The 21673-nt window shown below is 43.9% G+C and overlaps 1 protein-coding gene across 20 annotated transcripts in view; it reads left to right on the top strand.

Annotated features, from left to right (window-relative positions):
• The window catches only part of DAB1 (DAB adaptor protein 1), a 1102825-nt gene that overhangs the window by 1040444 nt on the left and 40708 nt on the right, over positions 1-21673 (top strand). For 15 of the 20 annotated variants that reach the window (XM_077450620.1, XM_077450616.1, XM_077450615.1 and 12 more), the window contains one exon: positions 14670-14778. In XM_077450620.1, the coding sequence (XP_077306746.1) occupies positions 14670-14778 (109 nt within the window). The remainder of the gene's footprint in view (positions 1-14669; positions 14779-21673) is intronic. The other 5 variants (XM_077450623.1, XM_077450628.1, XM_077450632.1 and 2 more) reach the window with 1 other exon arrangement.

A 21673-nucleotide genomic window follows, 5' to 3' on the forward strand; every position in this document is an offset into this window, starting at 1 on the left:
TTATCCTTTGCTATTATCTGGAAACTTAAAGCAGGTGCAACATTTTTGTTTTATTTTTGTACAGTAGTTTTCATTGGATATTTTCCAATTAGACATGCCCTAGGGCAGTGAGATGTAATGGTACCAATATGTAATAAACTTGTGTGGGGAACCTCACCCCATTTTTTTTGTGGGTTCCCCTTAACATTTATACCAGACCCGAAGGGCCTGCTATGAATTATGATAGGAAACCTTGCACCGTTTTTTTTTTTTAACTATCCCAGCCAGGCTCCTTTATTTACATTTGTCAGTTTTTTGAATGAGGCTGGTGACCTCACCAGTTGTTAAGGACTCAGCAGTGCCTGTAACCACCAGCGTTCTTCACAACCATTGACAGCGGAAAGCTTTGATGCATAAAAGCGGAGGTACAGTATCTCACAAAAGTGAGTACACCCGTCACATGTTTGTAAATATTTTCTTCTATCTTTTCATGTGACAACACTGAAGAAATGACACTTTGCTACAATGTAAAGTAGTGAGTGTACAGCTTGTATAACAGTGTCAATTTGCTGTCCCCCTCAAAATAACTCAACACACAGCCATTAATATCTAAACCGCTTGCAACAAAAGTGAGTACACCCCTAAGTGAAAATGTCCACATTGGGCCCAAAGTGTCAATATTTTGTGTGGCCACCATTACTTTCCAGCACTGCCTTAACCCTCTTGGGCATGGAGATCACCAGAGCTTCACAGGTTGCCACTGGAGTCCTCTTCCCCTCCTCCATGATGACATCACGGAGCTGGTGGATGTTAGAGACCTTGCTCTCCTCCACCTTCCGTTTGAGGATGTCCCACAGATGCTCAATAGGGTTTAGGTCTGGAGACATGCTTGGTTAGTCCATCACCTTTACCCTCAGCTTCTTTAGCAAGGCAGTGGTCATCTTGGAGGTGTGTTTGGGGTCGTTATCACGTTGGAATTCTGCATTGTGGCCCAGTCTCTGAAGGGAGGGGATCATGCTCTGCTTCAGTATGTCACAGTACATGTTGGCATTCATGGTTCCCTCAATGATCTGTAGCCCCCCAGTGCCGGCAGCACTCATGCAGCCCCAGACCATGACACTCCCACCACCATGCTTGACTGTAGACAAGACACACTTGTCTTTGTCCTCCTCACCTGGTTGCCCCCACACACGCCTGACACCATCTGAAGCAAATAAGTTTATCTTGGTCTCATCAGACCACAGGACATGGTTCCAGTAATCCATGTCCTTAGTCTGCTTGTCTTCAGCAAATTGTTTGTGGGCTTTCTTGTGCATCATCTTTATAAGAGGCTTCCTTTTGGAACGACAGCCATGCATTTGATGCAGTGTGCGGTGTATGGTCTGAGCACTGACAGGCTGACCCCCCACCCCTTCAATCTCTGCAGCAATGCTGGCAGCACTCATACGTCTATTTCCCAAAGACAACCTCTGGATATGACGCTGAGCACGTGACCTCAACTTCTTTGGTCGACCATGGCAAGGCCTATTCTGAGTGGAACCTGTCCTGTTAAACCGCTGTATGGTCTTGGCCACCGTGCTGCAGCTCAGTTTCAGGGTCTTGGCAATCTTCTTATAGCCTAGGCCATCTTTATGTAGAGCAACAATTCTTTTTTTCAGATCCTCAGAGAGTTCTTTGCCATGAGGTGCCATGTTGAACTTCCAGTGACCAGTATGAGAGAGTGATAACACCAAATTTAACACACCTGCTCCCCATTCACACCTGAGACCTTGTGACACTTATGCCGCTTACACACAATTGGACTGTCCGGCGGACTTGGTCAGGTCGGACCAGAGTCCGCCAGACAATCCGCCTGTGTGTGGGCTCCGCCGGACTTTTTCTTTCCAAAAGTCCGGCGGACTTAGAAAGAAGTTTGGACTCAAAATTGTCCGCCGGACTCGGCAGCAATTCAGCAGACAGTCTGTCCGTCTGTGTGCTAGTCCGCCGGACTTTTGAAATGAACGGACTTGCCCACAAGGAGAAAAGTCCCTTCATTTTGAATGTGGCTCCAGGTAGATGGGACTAGCGAAGGAAGTAAATGTTGCGGTCTCCATCGGGGAGATTGACACCTTGCTGTCCCCGTCACCTGGTATGGATTTAAAGGGGAACCCCTACGCCGAAAAAACGGCGTGAGGGTCCCCTCAAAGTCCATAGCAGACCCTTATCCAAGCACGCAGCCCAGTCAGTCAGTAAAGGGGGTGGGGACGAGCGAGCAGCCCCCCCTCCTGAGCCGTACCAGGCCGCATGCCCTCAACATGGGGGGTGCTTTGGGGAAGGGGGGTGCCCTGCGGCCCCCCCCACCCTAAAGCACCTTGTCCCCATGTTGATGAGGACAAGGGCCTCTTCCTGACAACCCTGGCCATTGGTTTATCAGAATCCGGGAGCCCCCTTTAATAAGGGGGCCCCCACCCTATGTGAATGAGTATGGGGTACGATGTACCCCTACCCATTCACCCGGTGAAAAAAATGTAAATAAAAAAACACAACAACTTTTGTGAGATACTGTAAATCCATTATGATACATGAAGTTCGGCTCCCACTGAATGGGTAAATGTTTGGGTGTTCATCCGAACGCCCCAAGAGCCAAGATTCAGTCTGAACACCAAACCTTAATCTCAGCTATAATGCCTGCAACATAAAGTGATCCATTACAGCATGTAAGAAGAAAAACAGGGAAAACAGTAGTAAGAAAAGCATAAGTGAGGGAAAGAAGATTAGACTTGGGGGGGTCTATGACTGGGCAGTGGCATAGCGAGAGGGGGGCAGTCGATGCAGTCACCCTGGGTGCGACATTTAGTGGGGCACAGACCATAAGGCAGTCCTGGCAGCCAACTAAAACTTTGCTCCACCTGGTAGGAGAGAGGGTGCAGCATGGAGGTTTTAGTTTAGCTGCTGTTTACTAAGAAAGCAGAAAGTATAGATCCAAGCATGCAGAGGAGGGCAGAGCGGTAGGCAGATCCCAGTCCCAAATGTGTGCAAGCAGTGAGCACCACACTGTATGGGATGGGGGTCCTGCTGGGGGTGCTGGCGAAAGAGCAGGCCAGGGTGGAGGAGGCTTTCTACTGATTGCTGCAGCTGCCACTGGAAAGCCTGCTGGAGATATTCTCCTACTTGCACAGGACACTGGTAACCCTCCTGTCCCTGGTGCTGCAGGACTGGTGAGATGTGGCGGGAATGGGGGATTGTGTGTTTTATGGGGGAAAGGGGTATCTGGGGGGTGTAATCAAAGTGGAGGGATCTGGTGGGGTATCTGGAGGTGTGATTAGAGTGGAGGGATTTGGGGGGGGGTGAGAGTGGAGAGATGGGGGGGGGATCTGGGTGGTAATCAGTGTGAAGGGATCTGGTGGGGATTCTTGGGGATGCAATCAGAGTGGAGGGAATCTGGGATGTGATCGGAGTGGTGGAATCTGGGGGGGGTATCTGGAGGATGTAATCAAAGTGTGGGGGGTATCTAGGGTGTGTGATCAGAGCAGAGGGATCTGATGGAGTATTTGGTGGTGTGATTGGGGTGGAGGGATCTGGAGGTGTGATCCGAGTGGAGGGATGGGTGGGGTAGCTGGGGTGTGTGATCGGAGTGGAGGGATCTGATGGGGTATCTGGAGGTGTGATCGGGGTGGAGGGATCTGGAGGTGAGATCGGGGTGGGGGATTTGGGGGGTGGTCAGAGTGGAAGAATCTGGCGGAGGATTTGGGGTTGTATTTTATGGGGGAGAAAGGTATCTGGAGGTGTGATCAGAGTGGAGGGATCTGGTTGGGTATCTGGAGGTGTGATTAGAGTGGAGGGATCTGGTGGGGTAAGAGTGGAGAGATGGGGGGGTGTGGGGGGGGTAATCAGAGTGGAGGGATCTGGTGGGGGATTGGGGGGTGCGATCAGAGTGGTGGAATCTGGGAGGGGAGGTATCTGGAGAATGTGATCAAAGTGTGGGGGGTATCTGGGGTGTATGATCAGAACAGAGGGATCTGATGGGGTATCTGGTGCTGTGATTGGGGTGGAGGGATCTGAATGTATGATCAGAGTGGAGGGATGGGTGGGGTACCTGGGGTGTGTGATCAGAGTGGAGGGATCTTATGGGGTATCTGGAGGTGTGAATCGGGGTGGAGGGATCTGGAGGTGAGATCGGGGTGGAGGGATCTGGAGGTGAGATTGGAGTGGGGGATCTGGGGGGTGGTCAGAGTGGAAGAATCTGGTGGGGGGATTTGGGGATGCAATCAGAATTGAGGAATGTGTGTTTTGAGGGGGAGAGAGGTATCTGAAGGTGTGATCAAAGTGGAGGAATCTGGTGGGGTATCTGGAGGTGTGATTAGAGTGGAGGGATCTGGGGGGGGGGTAAGAGTGGAGAGATGGGGGGTCTGGGGGGGGGGGGGGGGTAATCAGAGTGGGGGATTGGGGGGTGCGATCAGAGTGGAGGGAATCTAGGGATGTGATCGGAGTGGTGGAATCTGAAGGGGGGAGGGGAGTTATCTGGGGTGTGTGATCAGAGCAGAGGGATCTGATGAAGTATCTGGTGGTGTTATTGGGGTGGAGGGATCTGGAGGTGTGATCGGGGTGGGGGATCTGGGGGGGGGGGGTGGTCAGAGTGGAGGAATCTGGTGAGGGATTTGGGGGTGCAATCAGAATTGAGGAATTCTGGGGGGTGTAATCGAGGTGGTGGAATCTGGGGGGTTATCTGGGGGGTGTGATCTGTGTGGGGGTATCTGAGAAATGTGATCAGAGGATCAGAGTGTGGGGGGGGGTATCTGGGGGGAGGTATCTAAAAGTCCACAGGTTAGGGGGTGCAAATTACTTCCCTTGCCCTAGGCGCTGACAACTTATGCTACACCACTGCAGCTGGGTGGAGTTGGGCGTCTCTGACAAGTGGCTCCCATTGGGGAGAATCAGAGGTGTAAAAGTCTGTGGTCAAAAATTAAAGAGAAATAGAGCTGGACCCAAAGCAACCAGACTGTCTCAAAAAGCACTAAATTGTCATTTTAAATGGCCACTATTTTATCATTAGCCATCTTCCAAGAGACTTGAGCCTTGATTTGTAATTGGTCCAAGGTGAGGGTTCTCCATACTTTTGCAATGGGCTATTTTGCTTTTGTTTCCTTGTGATGATGGAAACGTTACCCACCTCAAGATTACCCACAGTAGATCTGTGACTTTTATCGCTGACATTGATCCCAACTGCCCTCATGTAGGGAAATGTCCTTCTTTTGGAACCATTTACCTCTGCTTATCTTTGTTAGTTGACCCTCTTTTTGATCAGAGAATAATAATAATAATATTAATCATCTTGTAGCACTATTTCCCTGGGGTATAAAAGCGCCTATCAAATTGGTAATGGGACCTTTGAATTTGGGATTTTATTTCGAATTTGCAAAGAAATTTTGGGATTTGTCAGGTGTTGCTATAAGCCAAGTAAATAGATTTGTCTTGGGTCTGCTCTTAAAAACATCCAGAAAGGGTGGTTCCCCGTCAAGCAAGTGAGTTCCATAAGGAATGCATGAGAGTTAAATGATTTTACGTTGGCTCTGGACATGCGTAGACATGTGCATTTCGTTTTGTTCCGAATCGAAATTCGGACAAATTTTCATTATTCGGACATTCGGATGCAATCCGAATTACCGAATTACAATGCTAACGAATTCAACCGAATTCGGACGAAATTTGAATCAAATTCGAAAAATGACATTTTGCAACCCGAATTTGGGACCACGTATCTCAAGAGCACTTGTAGCTAGAAACCCCAAATTTGGTATGCAAACACAGTAGAACTAGCACTACAACATCTCCAAATTTGGGGTTTCTAGCACCAAAGTGATCCCAAGTTACGGGGCCCCAAGTCGGGTCGCAAAATGTCAAGCACTTTTCTGCAGCAGAGAATGACATTTTGCGACCCGAGTTTGGGGCCACGTATCTCGGGGTCACTTTTAGCTAGAGAAACACCAAATTTGGTATTCAAACACAATAGAACTAGCACTACAACATCTCCAAATTTGGGGTTTCTAGCACCAAGTGACCCCGAGATACATGGCCCTAAAGTTGGGTTGCAAAATATTTTCGAATCCGGTTGAAATAGTTTCGAATGCGGTTGAAATAATTTTGAATCCGGTAGAAATATTTTCGAATTTGGTTGAAATATTTTCGAATGCGACCGATTTTTCGAATTCGGTAGGAAAGGAAACGAAATCCAAAAACGAATTTAATGAATTTAACGAATATAACTAAACAAAATTAATTAACGAATTAAAACGAAACAAAACTAAACTAATTTTTTTCCTTTTGCACATGTCTATGCGCAGTTTTCCTTTGTTTTGACAAGCAGATGGAGCAGGTGGGAGTATGGGTAACCAGAAGTCCTATTAGATAAGTGGGGCCCAAGGTTTTTAGGACTTTATAAGTAAGCAGACCAATGTTAAAGGATACCCTCCGCTATTTGTTTGGACAAAGTGTAAGGAACGGAGAATTGGGATGGTGTGGCAGTGCAGGGGCGGACTGACCATTGGGTCACTTGGGCACTGCCTGAGGGCCCCATGCCACTAGGGGGCCCCATCAGGGTTGCCAGCCTCAGTAAAACCAGGGACAGTATGTAAAAATGTGTGTTTTTTTTTTTTTACATCTGTCTCTGAAATGTCCCTTACCGACATCTTTTGGTCTAAAAATCATGAGATTATAGCTGCCCCACCTCTCCAGTACCTTCTCAGCCAATAGAAACATGTCTGTGTATACTGTGTGATTGTATACTGTGTGTGTGTGTGTGTGTGTGTGTGTGTGTGTTTGTGTCTACTATGTGGCCCCATAATCTCTGATTGCCTGGGGGCCCCATAATCTCCTATTGCCCGGGGGCCCCATGAGTTGTCAGTCCGCCCCTGTGGCAGTGATGGGGTTGGTGGTTGGGTAGCCTGACTGCTCCATTCTGTATCAGCTCCAAATGATGTAGTTCATGGAAGATCGTAGTGGAGGGAGCAGCAGCAATCTGGATGATACAAAAACGTTATTGAATTTTGACATATCCTCTATTGGAACCGGACGATTGATTCTTGTAAAATTGAATGGTGAAAGGAAGACCTGATGGCAGCTGATACATGTTGCATAATCGATAGGCCCGTGTAGAAGATCACACCTAGTTTGTGTACATGGTTCGGGAACATAAGATTTGTATCCTAAGGTTAAAACCAGCTGGAACGTATTTGCTGCCACATTGGTGTAAGCTCCTGCTCTCCAATTCTTGTCTTGCCAGCGTTCAGTTTCAGCCAGCTGCAGGTCCTTCATTCTTGTCAGTAAGACATCTGTTGATCTTTAATCGTCGGATCACCAGTTCACCATCCAAATAACGAGCCGCACATCAAAAGAAGTTCAACTCTGGGCCAAGGTTTATTGCAATGACAGCACACTGCTCCCTCCCAAAGCCATGCCCCTAACATGGTCCACCCGCAGGAGGACTGAAATCATGGGCAATTATCTGATTAAGACCTGTTGTGGGTGAAACATGTTGGGGAGGGGGCATGGCTTTAGGTTGGAGTGAGCAGTGTGCTGTCATTGCAAGAAACCTTGGCTGGAGTTGAAAGTCTTTAGTGTGCAGTCGGTTATTTGGATGGGGGGATTTCGGTTGAGCGGGTTGCGGACTCCAGGGCCTTGGCACCCGGCTGATCGCAGGGGTCTGGGGGGGGGGGAGGTGCAGGCTGGCCTGTGGGCAGTGAAAGGGGTTGGATTCATCTTAGCCCTTGTACACACGGTCGGAGATTCCGACGGAATGTGTCTGATCGGACCATTTTGTCGGATAATCCGACTGTGTGTGGTCTCCATCGGACTGTTTCCGTCGGAGTATCCGACGGACCAAGTTTTCCAACTTGATTTCCGACAATATGATCCGATCGGACATACTGCGATCATGTGTAGAGAATTCCGATCGGACAAAGTGCCACGCATGCTCAGATCAAATTCCTACACCAAAGCTATTGGCTACTAGCCTGAACGTAGTCCTGTCGTAACAAAATTACGTCACCACGTTCTGAACGATCTGATTTTCTGACAACTTTGTCCGACCGTGTGTATGTCACAGTTTCGGACAAAATCCGTCGGAAAAAATCTTTGGTTGTCGGAATGTCCGACCGTGTGTACAAGGGCTAACAGGGTCACCAGTGTCTAAACTGAAAGACAAGTAGATTTGTGTGTCATCTGCATAGCAATGGTAGCTAAAACCATGGTGTTGGATGATATTTAATGGGATCGCGACGTGTACAGACAGATATCTACTATTTAAAATACATGTAAACCACAATCATAGCCTTCTCTTATTTGTTCCACTTTGGGCTATTACATATAACATTGAAGGCGTTTTGTTATATTTGTTTGATAAAACATACCTGTTGATCCTGACAGAAATTCAGTGAGTTGATAACTTCCTGTGCTCTCTGCTTGTGCTGTACCTATACTAGGAGTGACCCTAGGAAGGCGACTTTTTGGTGTGCACCTAATTTGTAGAACTGGAGTTAGAGCAGGTCTATCCTTGTACCCCCCTCCTATGTTATGGAGATGTGGAAAGTGGTGGTGGTGGTGGGGGGGGGGGGGTTCTGTGGTCATACCCCGAGATGTCGATACTGCTCCTCCAAAGATACAGAACAATAAGGACTGTGCTAGACAGGCTTCAGGAGGTGGTACTTTGCATTATTACAACTCGTGAACGAGCCCTAAGTGAGTGTTGTCACCTTTAGGACACATTCTCTTTTCAAATGAAAGCAAATGAATAGACATGAGAACATAAATTGCTTCCCTTTCCCACCAACGTGTGATGTGGTGTTGGGAAAAGTCCTGCATTGTGGCATTCAAGTCCTTAAAATAAACAATGCAGCTGAAAATGTGTGTTACCATGTGGTTGTTAGTGTATGTAAACTCTAAACCTATATTTCAGTATCAGTTTAGCATCATGAATTTTGTTAAAGAAATCTTTTTTTTTTTTTTTTGTAAATCTGTTAAACTAAGCTAAGCTCTTGCTTCACAATGTTACCGTATATTTTTTTTTTTATCTCGCTATCTCCTGTTTGAACACTGTTTATAAACATTGTTACTTTATATCTCTCTATCTTCCACCTGATCAATGTTTATAAACATAGTTACTTTGTATCTCTGTATCTCCTGTCTGAACAATTTTTACAAACAATGTTACTTTGTATCTCTGTATCTCCTGTCTGAACAATTTTTACAAACAATGTTACTTTGTATCTCTCTATCTCCTGTCTGATCAATGTTTGTAAACAATGTTACATTTATTTCGCTAGCTCTGCCCAGGTTCACACTGCTCCAACATGAAAGTTGCATGACTTCCGATCCAACTTTGCCCTGCAACTTCAGTCCTACTTTGATCCGATTTAATGTGACTTTTTACACTCTACGGCTTTGAAGCCGTATCAAGGTCGGACCAAAGTAGTGCAGGAAACCTTATCTATCTCCCCCCTCCCCACATTTGGCACCTTTCGAGGGGGGAATGGGTACCTGTTATTGACAGGTACCCTGTCCTCACTTCCGTCGGACCTCACCGTGGCGAGGTGTGGTCAAGCGTTCAGGTCCCACTTCCTCCTCCCCCACAACCAGGCCATTCAAGAAAGCGTAGCGCTCCGCACATGCGCATTAGGGTTCCAGCTGTGAAGCCGGGTTCCCATACTACGAATTGCAGCGGAAGCACCCGAGAGCCAATGGAAACATCACCTGGGGTGCTGACATGGCTGGATTCCAGGACAGGTAAGTGTCCTAATATTAAAAGTCAGCAGCCACAATATGTGTAGCTGCTGATTTAAAATATTTCCGTTCGGGGCAGAACACTGTTTTAAGACAGCTTTCATAGGGAAACATTTAATTTGACATGTCATGTGACCAAGGGCGGATCCAACGTCTAGTCTCGGGAGGGGCGCTGCCAGAAAATATGTTTTTTTGCGGGTAATTTATGGGGACAATGGCTGCCGTTGGTGCTTCAGTCATCACGGCACCATGGTTGATATGGTTTTAGAATGATCGAAGCGCATTATTTCTATTATTACATTGTTATATAAAATGAAATAGTTCAACTCAACATAATGCAGAATCAGTGGCAGCCCTGAGTGTGTCACTTGCCACCGGCGCCTGCCAACAAATGCAGCATGTCACTTGCCACGTCACCTGTCCCAAGTTGCGGATTGTCACTTGCCTGCCACCAGATACAGATTGCCACTTGCCACGTCGCCTGCCACCAGATGGGGATTACCACGTCGCCTGCCACCAGGTGTGGATTGTCACTTGCCACGTCACCTACCACGTGTTGCGGATTGTCACTTGCCTGCTACAAGGTGCGGATTGTCACTTGCTGTGTCCCAGATTGAAGGCAGGCAGCGGAGAGAGGAGGTAATCTCTTTGCTGCCAGTGACTGCACAGTGAGGGCGGAACTGCAGTGATGGAGGGGCGGGCAGGGAGAGATGATGTCATCTCCTCTGCTCCCCGCCCGCCGGTCTGCTGACTGGCTTGCCCGCCCGCTCACCTGCCAACTGGCCTGTTCGCCTGCTCACTTCCCGGCCTACTGACTGGTCTGCCCACTCACCCGCTGGCCCGTCACTAATTCCTCAGGGGAAATGTCCCCGTTCCCCCCCCCCCCCCCCCCCGGATAATATGAACCTGCATGTGACTTGTGTTCTCCCAAGTCGGATCCCATGTTGCACCAGTGTGAATCGGGCCTCTGTCTGAGCAATGTTTATAAACCCTGTGACAAACAGTCTCTTTTTTGACTGCAGCACCTTCTATAGCTGTTATATTTATACAGCAACTCCCAGCTGTCATTTTTAATTGACAGCAATTGCAAGGGGGGGGGGGGGGGGAGAACTGGTAGTGGGGCAGAAAGACAGGGAGTAATACACCTGCCATTTTTATTTCAATACAGTTTTTTGGGGGGCATGTGTAGCGCTACCAGTGCCCACAACTGGTTGAGAAAACTGTATACTGTGACACCTGATGCCAATCATACTGAAACATAGATTTTGGTTATACATGCACTGCAATGCTTGTGTTGTTGAGCGCCTCTCTTGGTGGCCATAGGGCCATGGCAGATAAATGGTTATGCAGCAGCGATCGGAGCGTCAGGCGGTGAGAGTAATCATAAGTCAGTGCTGTGGAGGATTTCTGAATTTGGTGAGGATTGCAAAGTGTGAGGTAAGAATGTGTCTCTGGGGGCAGCTCATCATAGATGGGCACAAGGTTATTTGTGTGGATGGTAAACCTTCAAATGTTTATTATACTAAACCTGTTGTGCTCAAATTACAGTGCTGCCATCCCTGACATCCTTACAAAAATGCTAATTCCCTGGCTGTCCTGCTAAACCTCTGCATTGTGTTCTTTCTGAGTCACTGACCAGACAAGCCTGAAGATAAGGAAGGAAGAGTATAGTCAGAAGTCCTTCTCTGCACGCTCGTTCATGGTCAGTGATAGGTATTGAAGCCAGAGCTTCAGTATGACATCCAGGTAAATAGCATTTTTAGATGCAAGCTCAGGAATGGCATCCTCTATATTTATCTGATGACATATTTCTAAGGTTTTAAAAAGTTTGACATTGTTACGCAAGAAAATTGGAAATTGAGATTGTGCAAATTGAATGGTAGAAATTTTGTACTGCTTGATATATATTATTTGTGTTTATATATTGTGACGGTACAACATCCTGTCCCGGTGTGAACACAGTTAAGTGGCACCCAGGGTTGGAGACTTCATCCCTCCCAAGGCTCTACAAAGCCTTCAGGCTCCAGGACCCAGACCAAGACTTACTAGTCCAAGAGGACCTTGAACAACCAGTTTCTTCCACACCAAACCTGCATCATGGAGCCCCTGAATCAGTGTTGAGGAAGCCTCTGAGCTCCAGAACCCATACCAGGATCTACTAATCCCAGATGACCCTGAGCCACCAGTTTCTTCTGCACCAAACATGCATCATGGAGCCCCTCAACCAGTATGGATAAAGCCTCTGAGCTCCAGGACCCATAATTGGATCTACTAATCCCAGATGACACTGAGCAACCAGTTTCTTCTGTACCATTATCAACAAGGTCGGCGCTACCTCTAGGCAAACTGGGCAGCAGCTAGGGCACCCTGCTGTCTAGGGCACAGCCACAGTTGTTGGCTTCCCTAACGTCCCTGATCATCTGCTGCTAAAGCCACGACAACTGAGTAAGGTGGTGGCACTGCCCCTGTCTTGAGGGCAGGTAGGATGATGGGCATTGAGGGGGGTCTCCAGGGGCACTGCTGGTTGCTTGTCTCCTCTCCTCTCCTTCCTCCTCCTCTGACTCCATTTAAGGAGGGTGCCAGGTCTCCCAGGGGTTGGGGAACTTGTGATAGCACCCCCTCTCAGGAAAAACAGCAGCGGGGACTGGTGAAGATGTTGCAGGTGAAGCAATGTGCACCAAAGAACCTTCCGGCTCCTCCGCCACGACAGGACCTTTAAGGGTGTCACACAAAGCCCAAGGCCACTCCTCGAGCTCCTCACAAGGAGCACCACCTCACCACGATCAATTGTGGTGGTTCCTTAGTGGGTAGGGAAAACGTCTGTACCACCTATGATCCCTAGAGAACAACTTCCCTCTGCTAGGTGTGATGCTGTAGGTGGAGGTGGCTCTGTTGCCTCCACTGATGGTACCTCCTATGAAGGCTCTCGACAGAGCTCAACCCCATGGTTGATAGGGGAGCCCTGGTGGGTGCTATCCTCCTCCTCACCCACCAGGTCTGGAGAGCCCAGGCTCTGCAGATGATGTGGCCACGGTGAAGACCTTAGCAGCAATGGTCCATTGTGCATTGTGTCTTGGCAGGGTACCAGGCAGTCACGCGGAGCCTCCCTGACTGGGAGCACCTCAAAGAGGGAGGGCAGGCCCAGCACTCCTCAAAACATGCCCAGGATGCAAGAGCCGATGTCAGAGTTCCGCACTCAGAACATACAGAGACCAAGAATTCTGTGATCCCAGTGCAGCACACTGCCAGGCCCCTTCTGGGCATGACACAAAGTCCAGTGTCCAGGTAAACATTACAGATATCGGGAAATAAAGCAGGACTGTGTCAATGTTTTAATATTTGCTGCTGTTTTTTTTTTTAAATAGTTTTTTTGGGGTGGGTGCAGGTTGCAAGTAGCACAAAGTAGTCTTAACACTGGCCCTGCGCATCGTGGAACTCCTCAACCGGTATGGATAGAGCCTTGGAGCTCCTGGACCCATAACAGTATCTACTAATCCCAGGTGACACTAAACAGTCAGTATCTTCTGTACCAAACACACATCATGGAACCCCTCAACCAGTATGGATAGAGTCTTGGAACTCCAGGACCCATACCAGGATCTACTAATCGCAGATCACACTGAACAGCCTTTTTCTTCTGTACCAAACACGCATCATGGAGCCCCTCAGCCAGTATGGATGAAGCTCCTGAGCTCCAGAACCCGTACCAGGACTTATTAATCCCAGGGGACACTAGACAGACAGTTTCTTCTGTACCAAAGACGCAACCTGGAGCCCCTTAACCTGTATGAATGAAGTCTCTGAACTCCAGGACCCACACCAGGACTTATTAATCAGAGAGGACATTGAACAGCCAGTTTCTTCTGTACCAAACACGCAACCTGGAGCCCCTCAACCTGTATAAATGAGAACCCTGAGTGCCTCTTCACCTTTCTTACACTGTGACAGGGTGATGTACTATCACTTAATAAATATATATAAATTATAGCTGGAGTTGAGCAAATCAATAATGGAGTTTATCACAAAGCACCTGTCTGAGAAGCCGCAGATGAAAGCTGCCAGTTTCACCCCCACCAGGTTGCATAGAAATCCCCCCCCCCCCCACAATGACTGTGGAGGGGCTAAACGTCTATATAGGCCTAACCTTTCAAAGTTTTAAGGAAAAAAATTGTTTTGCATGGTGGGTCACATGGTCAATGCCAAGGCATAACTTACATGACCTCTGTCAAAGGGTGACAAAAGCCAGACAGAACAACCTAGGCCAATGATGGCGAACCTTGGCACCCCAGATGTTTTCAAACTACATTTCCCATGATGCTGATGCACTCTTCAGTGTGGTTGAGCATCATGGGAAATGTAGTTCCAAAACATCTGGGGTGCCAAGGTTCGCCATCACTGACCTAGGCCAATGATGGCGAACCTTGGCACCCCAGATTTTTTTTTGGAACTACATTTCCCATGATGCTCATGCACTCTGCAGTGTAATTGAACATCACGGCAAATGTAGTTCCAAAACATCTGGGGTGCCAAGGTGCACCATCACTTAGATCAGTGATGTTGAACCTTGGCACCCCAGATGTTTTGGCACTACATTTGCCATGATGCTCAACTACACTGCAGGCGAATCACCAATCCCTTTCAATGGCAGAGATCAAGTAAACCTGGGGCAGTGGTCACGTCACCCCACCATGACCCATTTTTAGTATTCTATCCTTTTCTTGTTGGACCGACTCATTGTTACAGTGTATCAAAGTTGTGTTCTTCTGCAGCTTTGGTGTACTGTGGATGAATATGATTTAGTGATTGATTGTTACAATGTATGGAAGGTTTGCTCTTCCCCAGCTATGGCGTATTGTGAATGAATTTGAGTGATGTTCCTCTCTGGATGAAGTCTGTCTCTTCTAACCTAACCTTCTCCCTGTTGGTTTGTCTTGTAGACGCCGGCAACTCCAGGTGATGCCTTTATGAAATACCCCACCCAGCTTCACCCCGCCATTGCCCCCATGTTCGGAACCCTCTCTTACAACCCAGTCGCTCTACCATCAGGTGAAAAAAGGCCCTTGTCTCTTGTGGAAAGTCACCATTAAATCGCACACACACACACACACACTATAGGCTTATTAATCTTCTCGCCACCGCTGCCGGGGTCTTGTAGTAATATCGGTTCACCGTCCCTCGAAGCAGCATGGTGGTGGCGGTGAGGGGGGGGGGGGGGTCTTGATAAACACCAGCATACAGTAATTGTTGGGTATTTCAGGAATGGATTTCAACATGACTGAGGGAGATCTACACTATATATATATATATCACGTAGACATGTGCAATTTGTTTTGTTTCCGAATTTGTTATTTAAACAAAATTTCAACCAATTCATTAATTCAGAAAAACATCTGAATTAACGAAAACCCGTTTAACCAATTTTTTCCTGAAAATTCATAAATTAAAAAATTGATAAATTCATAAATTTGAAAATTCGAAGATTTGTAAATGTGAAGATTCGTAAATTCCAAGATTCATAAATTAGTAAATTTGAAAATGTGAAAATTTGTAAATTCATAAATTCAAAAATTTGAAAATCTGAAATAATAACTAACTATTAAATTATAAATATTGGAATTTCCTTTCAAATTTGGCTGTTAGTAAACGTAACGAATATAAATTAATCTCAAGTTACGAACTATTCAGAAATAACGAGGTGGGGGGGGGGGGGGGTCTTGATAAACACCAGCTTACAGTAATTGTTGGGTATTTCAGGAATGGATTTCAGCTGACTCTGAGGGAGATCTACACTATATATATCACGTAAACATGTGCAATTTGTTTTGTTTTCCGAATTTGTTATTTAAATTTCAACCAATTCAATAATTTGGAAATATCCGAATTAACGAAAACCCGTTTAGCCAATTTTTTCCCAAATATTCGTAAATTTGAAAATTCGTAAATTTGAAAATTCGAAGATTTGTAAATTCATAAATTTGTAAATTCGAAGATTCATAAATTTGAAAATTTGAAAATTCATAAATTCGTAAACTAAAAAATTCATAAATTCATAAATTTGAAAATTCGAAGATTTGTAAATGTGAAGATTCGTAAATTCGAAGATTCATAAATTTATAAATTTGAAAATGTGAAAATTTGTAAATTCATAAATTCAAAAATTTGAAAATCTGAAATAATAACTAACTATTAAATTATAGATATTGGAATTTCCTTTCAAATTTGGCTGTTAGTAAACGTAACGAATATAAATTAATCTCAAGTTACGATTTATTCAGAAATAACGAGGTGGGGGGGGGGGTATCTTGATAAACACCAGCATACAGTAATTGTTGGGTATTTTCATGAATGGATTTCAGCTGACTCTGAGGGAGATCTACACTATATATATCACGTAAACATGTGCAATTTGTTTTGTTTTCCGAATTTGTTATTTAAATTTCAACCAATTCAATAATTTGGAAATATCCGAATTAACGAAAACCCGTTTAGCCAATTTTTTCCCAAATATTCGTAAATTTGAAAATTCGTAAATTTGAAAATTCGAAGATTTGTAAATTCGTAAAATTCGAGGATTCGTAAATTTGTAGATTCGAAGATTCATAAATTTTAAAATTTTAAAATTCATAAATTCGTAAATTTTTTAATTTAAAAATTCATAAATTTGAAAACCTGAAATAACTAACTATTAAATTATAGATATTGGAATTTCCTTTCAAATTTGGCTGTTAGTGAATGTAACGAATACAAATTAATCTCAAGTTACGCATTATTCCAAAATAACGAATGCCGTATCTAAATGAATGAAACGTAGAGAAGTAGTAATAATAAATAACAATAATAATAATAATAAAAAAAACTTTTTATTATTATTATTTTTTTATTAAATCGTTAAGTTTCATTTGTTTATATGCGGCATTCGTTGTTTAGGATAATTCGTAACTTCGGATAAATTTGTATTCGTTATGTTCACTAACAGCCAAATTTGAAAGGAAATTCCAATACTTATAATTTAATAGTTATTTATTCTCAGATTTTCGTTCTTTCTTATTTTTGGATTTAAAAATGTACAAAATTATGAATTTTCAAATTGACAAAATTATGTATTTTTGAATTTAGGAATTTTCAAATTTACAAAATGACGAATTTTCGAATTCTTCATAATGAATGACCCGAAAAAAATAAAAATAAAAATGAAACGGAAACTAAAATGAACAAATTTTTGCGGCAGTGCACATGTCTGATATCATGTATTCTGACCTCTATACTATTTCATGAATGTGCTAGCTACTTTGTGTCGATCCATGGTGCGCTGGCAAAAATATCTACTTTTGTGACTCAAACCAATATTCAGGTGGTTGTTGCTGCAGCACCCAAATTTTGAGAGCTGATTCAGGAAGGTGTGCGATGGGAATATGAAGTATTACCCTTAAAAAACATGACACCAATGAGAGTTTTGGCTGGAGTTAGGCTTTAAACAGTAAAGGTGTTGCAAGCAGGGCCGTCTTTAATATTGATTGGACCCTGGGCAAAACTTTTCTTGGGGGCCCCCATGCAGTTTTGCTCTCCACCTCCTCTGAGACATACAATAAGGGCCAGTTCACACCATAGAAACGCAGTCCGCATGCGTTCCAGGTGCTTTTCTGCATGCGCATTTTTGATGCGTTCCAGTGTGTTTTTGATGCATTTTGGTGCGTTTTTGATGCAGTCCAGTGCTTCCCTCCTTTTTTTTTCTTAAGCTTAAATAAGGACAAGTGTGTTGCAGTGCTTTTTTGGTGCATTTGGGTGCATTTAGGTGCGTTCCAGTACAGTCCAGTGCAGAAAAAATGCAGCATGTTCTACTTTTTTTCTGGAACTGTAACGCACTGGAACTGACCGCACTGGTGTGAACTATGCCATTGAAAACCATATAACCTACTTTCCATGTGTTTTTGATGCAGAAAAAAAACGCACTGGACTGCATGTGGTGTGAACTGGCCCTAAATATCAGCTAGACTCAAAATTCAGTTTACTGAATCAGATCAGGCAGCTATTGCGATTGGTTGCCAGAGGTTACAGTGTAACATTACCGCTCACTGACTGGTTGCTAGAGGTTACAGCACACATTACAGCTCACTGATTAGTTGCTAGAGGTTACAGCACACAATTTCTGCTTTTTGATTGGTTGCTAGAGATTACTGTGGATATGACCTCAGGGGGACATGATATACATATCAATGCCGTCGGCCGCCGCTATTTACATATGAATGCTGGTAATTTACATGTAAACACAGGGTCTACAGGTGAGTCATCTGTACAAAACAATAGGGCAGAGCTGGGCAGCTTTAGTAGCAGCACTTCACACTGAGATATTGGGACACAGCACAGGACTAAAACCTCAAGGGACAAGGGAATTTAAACAAGGATAGTTGGCAAGTAAGATGCAGCTGCTTTGGGCCCCACACCAATGACAGGGCCCAGGGCAGCTGCCCCTTTTGCACTGCCTTAAAAACGGCCCTGGTTGCAAGCATTTTCATGCCTGCCTGGTAAATATGGCGTTTCCCAGAGGTCCTTTCTCCTTGGGGCATGAAGGGGCTTATTTGCAAACATTCACTGAAGAGCCCAGGCCCGGGAGGAGGGGAGGGGGGTACACCACCGCTGTGAATTGGCCCCCTTTTGCAGGAAGACACCAGAAGAGCAGTGATGAGTTTCCTCTCCTTATCGTTACATTGTAACTCACCGGTTGTTTGCAGCTATAATTAGAGATGACTTGCAGGCAGTGGAGGAGACATGACATATAAGACACAACACTAAATCAGGCCTCAAGGGGGGTTCTGAGAATGAACACGTTACAGAGGAATAAGGAAAATCCATTGATAACCTTTGAGCAGACGCTTTAGGATCGATCCGCCGCTGGTGTCCAATGAAAAGGATAAAAATAATTTGATTTGTTTAAGCAGATAGACCGGATAACATTGTATTCTAAATCTTAACCCATGTGGAGCGGGGCAAAGGTCTCATTTCCCAACGAAAGTGGCGCTGAGTCGGCCTTCCGCGCGGCTTCGAGGGCCAATAAATGCCAACGACGTGACAATATTTTTTTTTTCCTAGAAAATTACTTAGAACCCCCAAAAATTATAAAAAAAAAAAATTCTAATACCCTAGAGAATAAAATGGCGGTCGTTGCAATACTTTCTGTCACGCCGTATTTGCGCAGCGGTCTTACAAGCGCACTTTTTTTGGGGGGGAAAAATACACTTTTTTTTATTAAAAAATAAGACAACAGTAACGTTAGCCCAATTTTTTTTTATATTGTGAAAGATAATGTTACGCCAAGTAAATTGATACCCAACATGTCACGCTTCAAAATTGCACCCGATCGTGGAATGGCGACAAACTTTTACCCTTAATCTCCATAGGTGATGTTTAAAAAATTCTACAGGTTGCATTTTTTGAGTTACAGAGGAGGTCTAGGGCTAGAATTGTTGGTCTCGCGCTACTGATTGCAGCGATATCTCACATGTGTGGTTTGAACACCGTTTTCATATGCGGGAGCTACTCACGTATGCGTATGCGCCTGCACGCAAGCTCGTTGGGACGGGACTCATTTAAAAAAAAAAAAAATTATTTTAAATTTTTTATTTTTTATTATTACACTGTTCTTGAAAAAAAAAAAAATCGTGTCACTTTTATTCCTATTACTTGTGATAGAAAAAAAAAGCATGACAGGGCCTCTTTAATATGAGATCTACGGGTCAAAAAGACCTCACATCTCATATTTACACTAAAATGCAATAAAATAAAAATAAAGAAAAATATCAAGATGTTCTCTGATTGGAGGAGGTGATGAGGAGGGGCAGTGACATCACTATCTATAGCTTGTCCAATCAGAGCATACTTTGCATTTGTTGAGTAAAACGCAAGGCGCTCTGTAAATGGCGCTCATGCTGAACTCCTCCCCCCGTGATCACTACACGGCAGAACGGCCTCTAAGGCCGCGTACACACGCGCGGACTGTTCGCCCAACTTTGTCCGCTGAACAGTGTTTCAGCAGACAGTCCGCTCGTGTGTGGGCTTCAGCGGACAGTCTGACGAACAAAGTTTTTCGGAATTCCCGTTAGACAGTCCGCTGAAACCAAGTTCCAGTCCACTCGTGTGTAGGCTTGTTCGCCGTACTAAGTTGCGCGCATGCTCAGAAAGGATTTCCACGGCGAAGGTTGCATTGCAGTGTATAGGACGTTGTTTTTCTAGTCCCGTCGTACGTGCCGTTCACGTCATCGCGCAAGGTTTCAGCGGACTGTTCGTTCGTCGTGTGTGGTCAAGTCCGTTCATGCTAATTTTGAACGGACTGTTTGACAAACTGTTTGACGAACCTAGTTGGGCGAACAGTCCGCGCGTGTGTACGCGGCCTTAGCACAGACAATGGCAATTTTAGTCTTTAATTCTTCAATGTTGCACCTTTTTTAACGCAATACAGAACCCCCCAACCCCCCCCCCCCCCAAAAAAAAACAAATTATATATTATATGAATTAACTAAATATAATATATTATATTATATAATTCTAATATAATATATTGGGAAGCTAGAATTTAAAAAAAAATAATCATCTGAAAAATAATAGTTTCCCAATATATTATATTATAATTATATAATATACTATATTACATTTAATAAATTATATATATATTTATATATATATATATATATATATATATATATATATATATATATATATATATATATATATATATATATATATATATATATATAATTATTATATATTGGGAAGCTAGAATTTAAACAAAATCATCAGAAAAATAATAGTTTCCCAATATCTTTCCAATATATTATATTTAAATATAATATAGTATATTATATAATTATATTAATTTAATATATATATATATATATATATATATATATATATATATTCATTAAATATAATATATTATATAATTATAATATATTGGGAAGCTAGAATTTAAAAAAAAATCATCAGAAAAATAATAGTTTCCCAATATCTTTCCAATATATTATATTATAATTATATAATATATAATATATAATAAATATTATATATATATATATATATATATATATATATATTATATTTAATAAAATAATATATATATATATATATATATATATATATATATATATATATATATATATATATATATATATATATATATATAAATTAATATAATATATTATATAATTATAAAATATTGGGAAGCTAGAATTAAAATAATAAAAAATCATCAGAAGAATAATAGGGGAGAACAGGATAAAAGAGTTAATTAGGGCTGATTAGGGCAAATTAAGGGTTAATAAAATGTTAAATGGGAACCCTTTTTTTATTATTAAAAAAACTCTCTTTTCTTAGGTTCTTTTAATTGACATCATTTGCAGATGGGAAAGGAGTACCTGGGGCCGCCCCAAACGTGCCTCTGGCAAAAGTGGAAAAAAATTGGACAACGATCTCGGTACCCAGGGATTAGGCAGAAAATATAAAAAAAAAGATAAAATATAACAATTTATTAATAGAGATTAAAACAGGGAAAGGAAAAAGAACAATTAGACAAGATGACTATACACAATCAATAGTTACAGCCGTGCAGAATTGCAAAGGATTCAAGCCTCTCCGCAGCTGCATGGAGAGGCGCAGGATCTGTAGGAGGAGTTCTGTCCTCCTCTCTGTTGCCGACTGCTGAGACAGGGTGGGTGCGGTGGGCAGAGACAAGCCTCTCCGCAGGTAAGCAGAGAGGCACAGGATCTGTAGAAGGAGTTCTGTCCTCCTCTCTGTGGCCAAATGCTGTGACAGGGCAGGGGGTAGAGATGAAGCCTTTCCAAAACTGCACAGAGAGGCGCAGGATCTGTAGGAGGAGTTCTGTCCTCCTCTCTGTGGCGGGATGCTGTGATAGGGCAGGGGGTGGAGATGAAGAGTTTCCACAGCTGCACAG

This window comes from Lithobates pipiens, unplaced genomic scaffold (genome assembly GCF_037356315.1).
Source record: "Lithobates pipiens isolate NorthernLeopardFrog02 unplaced genomic scaffold, aLitPip1_a1.2 Scaffold_23, whole genome shotgun sequence".
NCBI classification, from domain to species: Eukaryota; Metazoa; Chordata; class Amphibia; order Anura; family Ranidae; genus Lithobates; species Lithobates pipiens.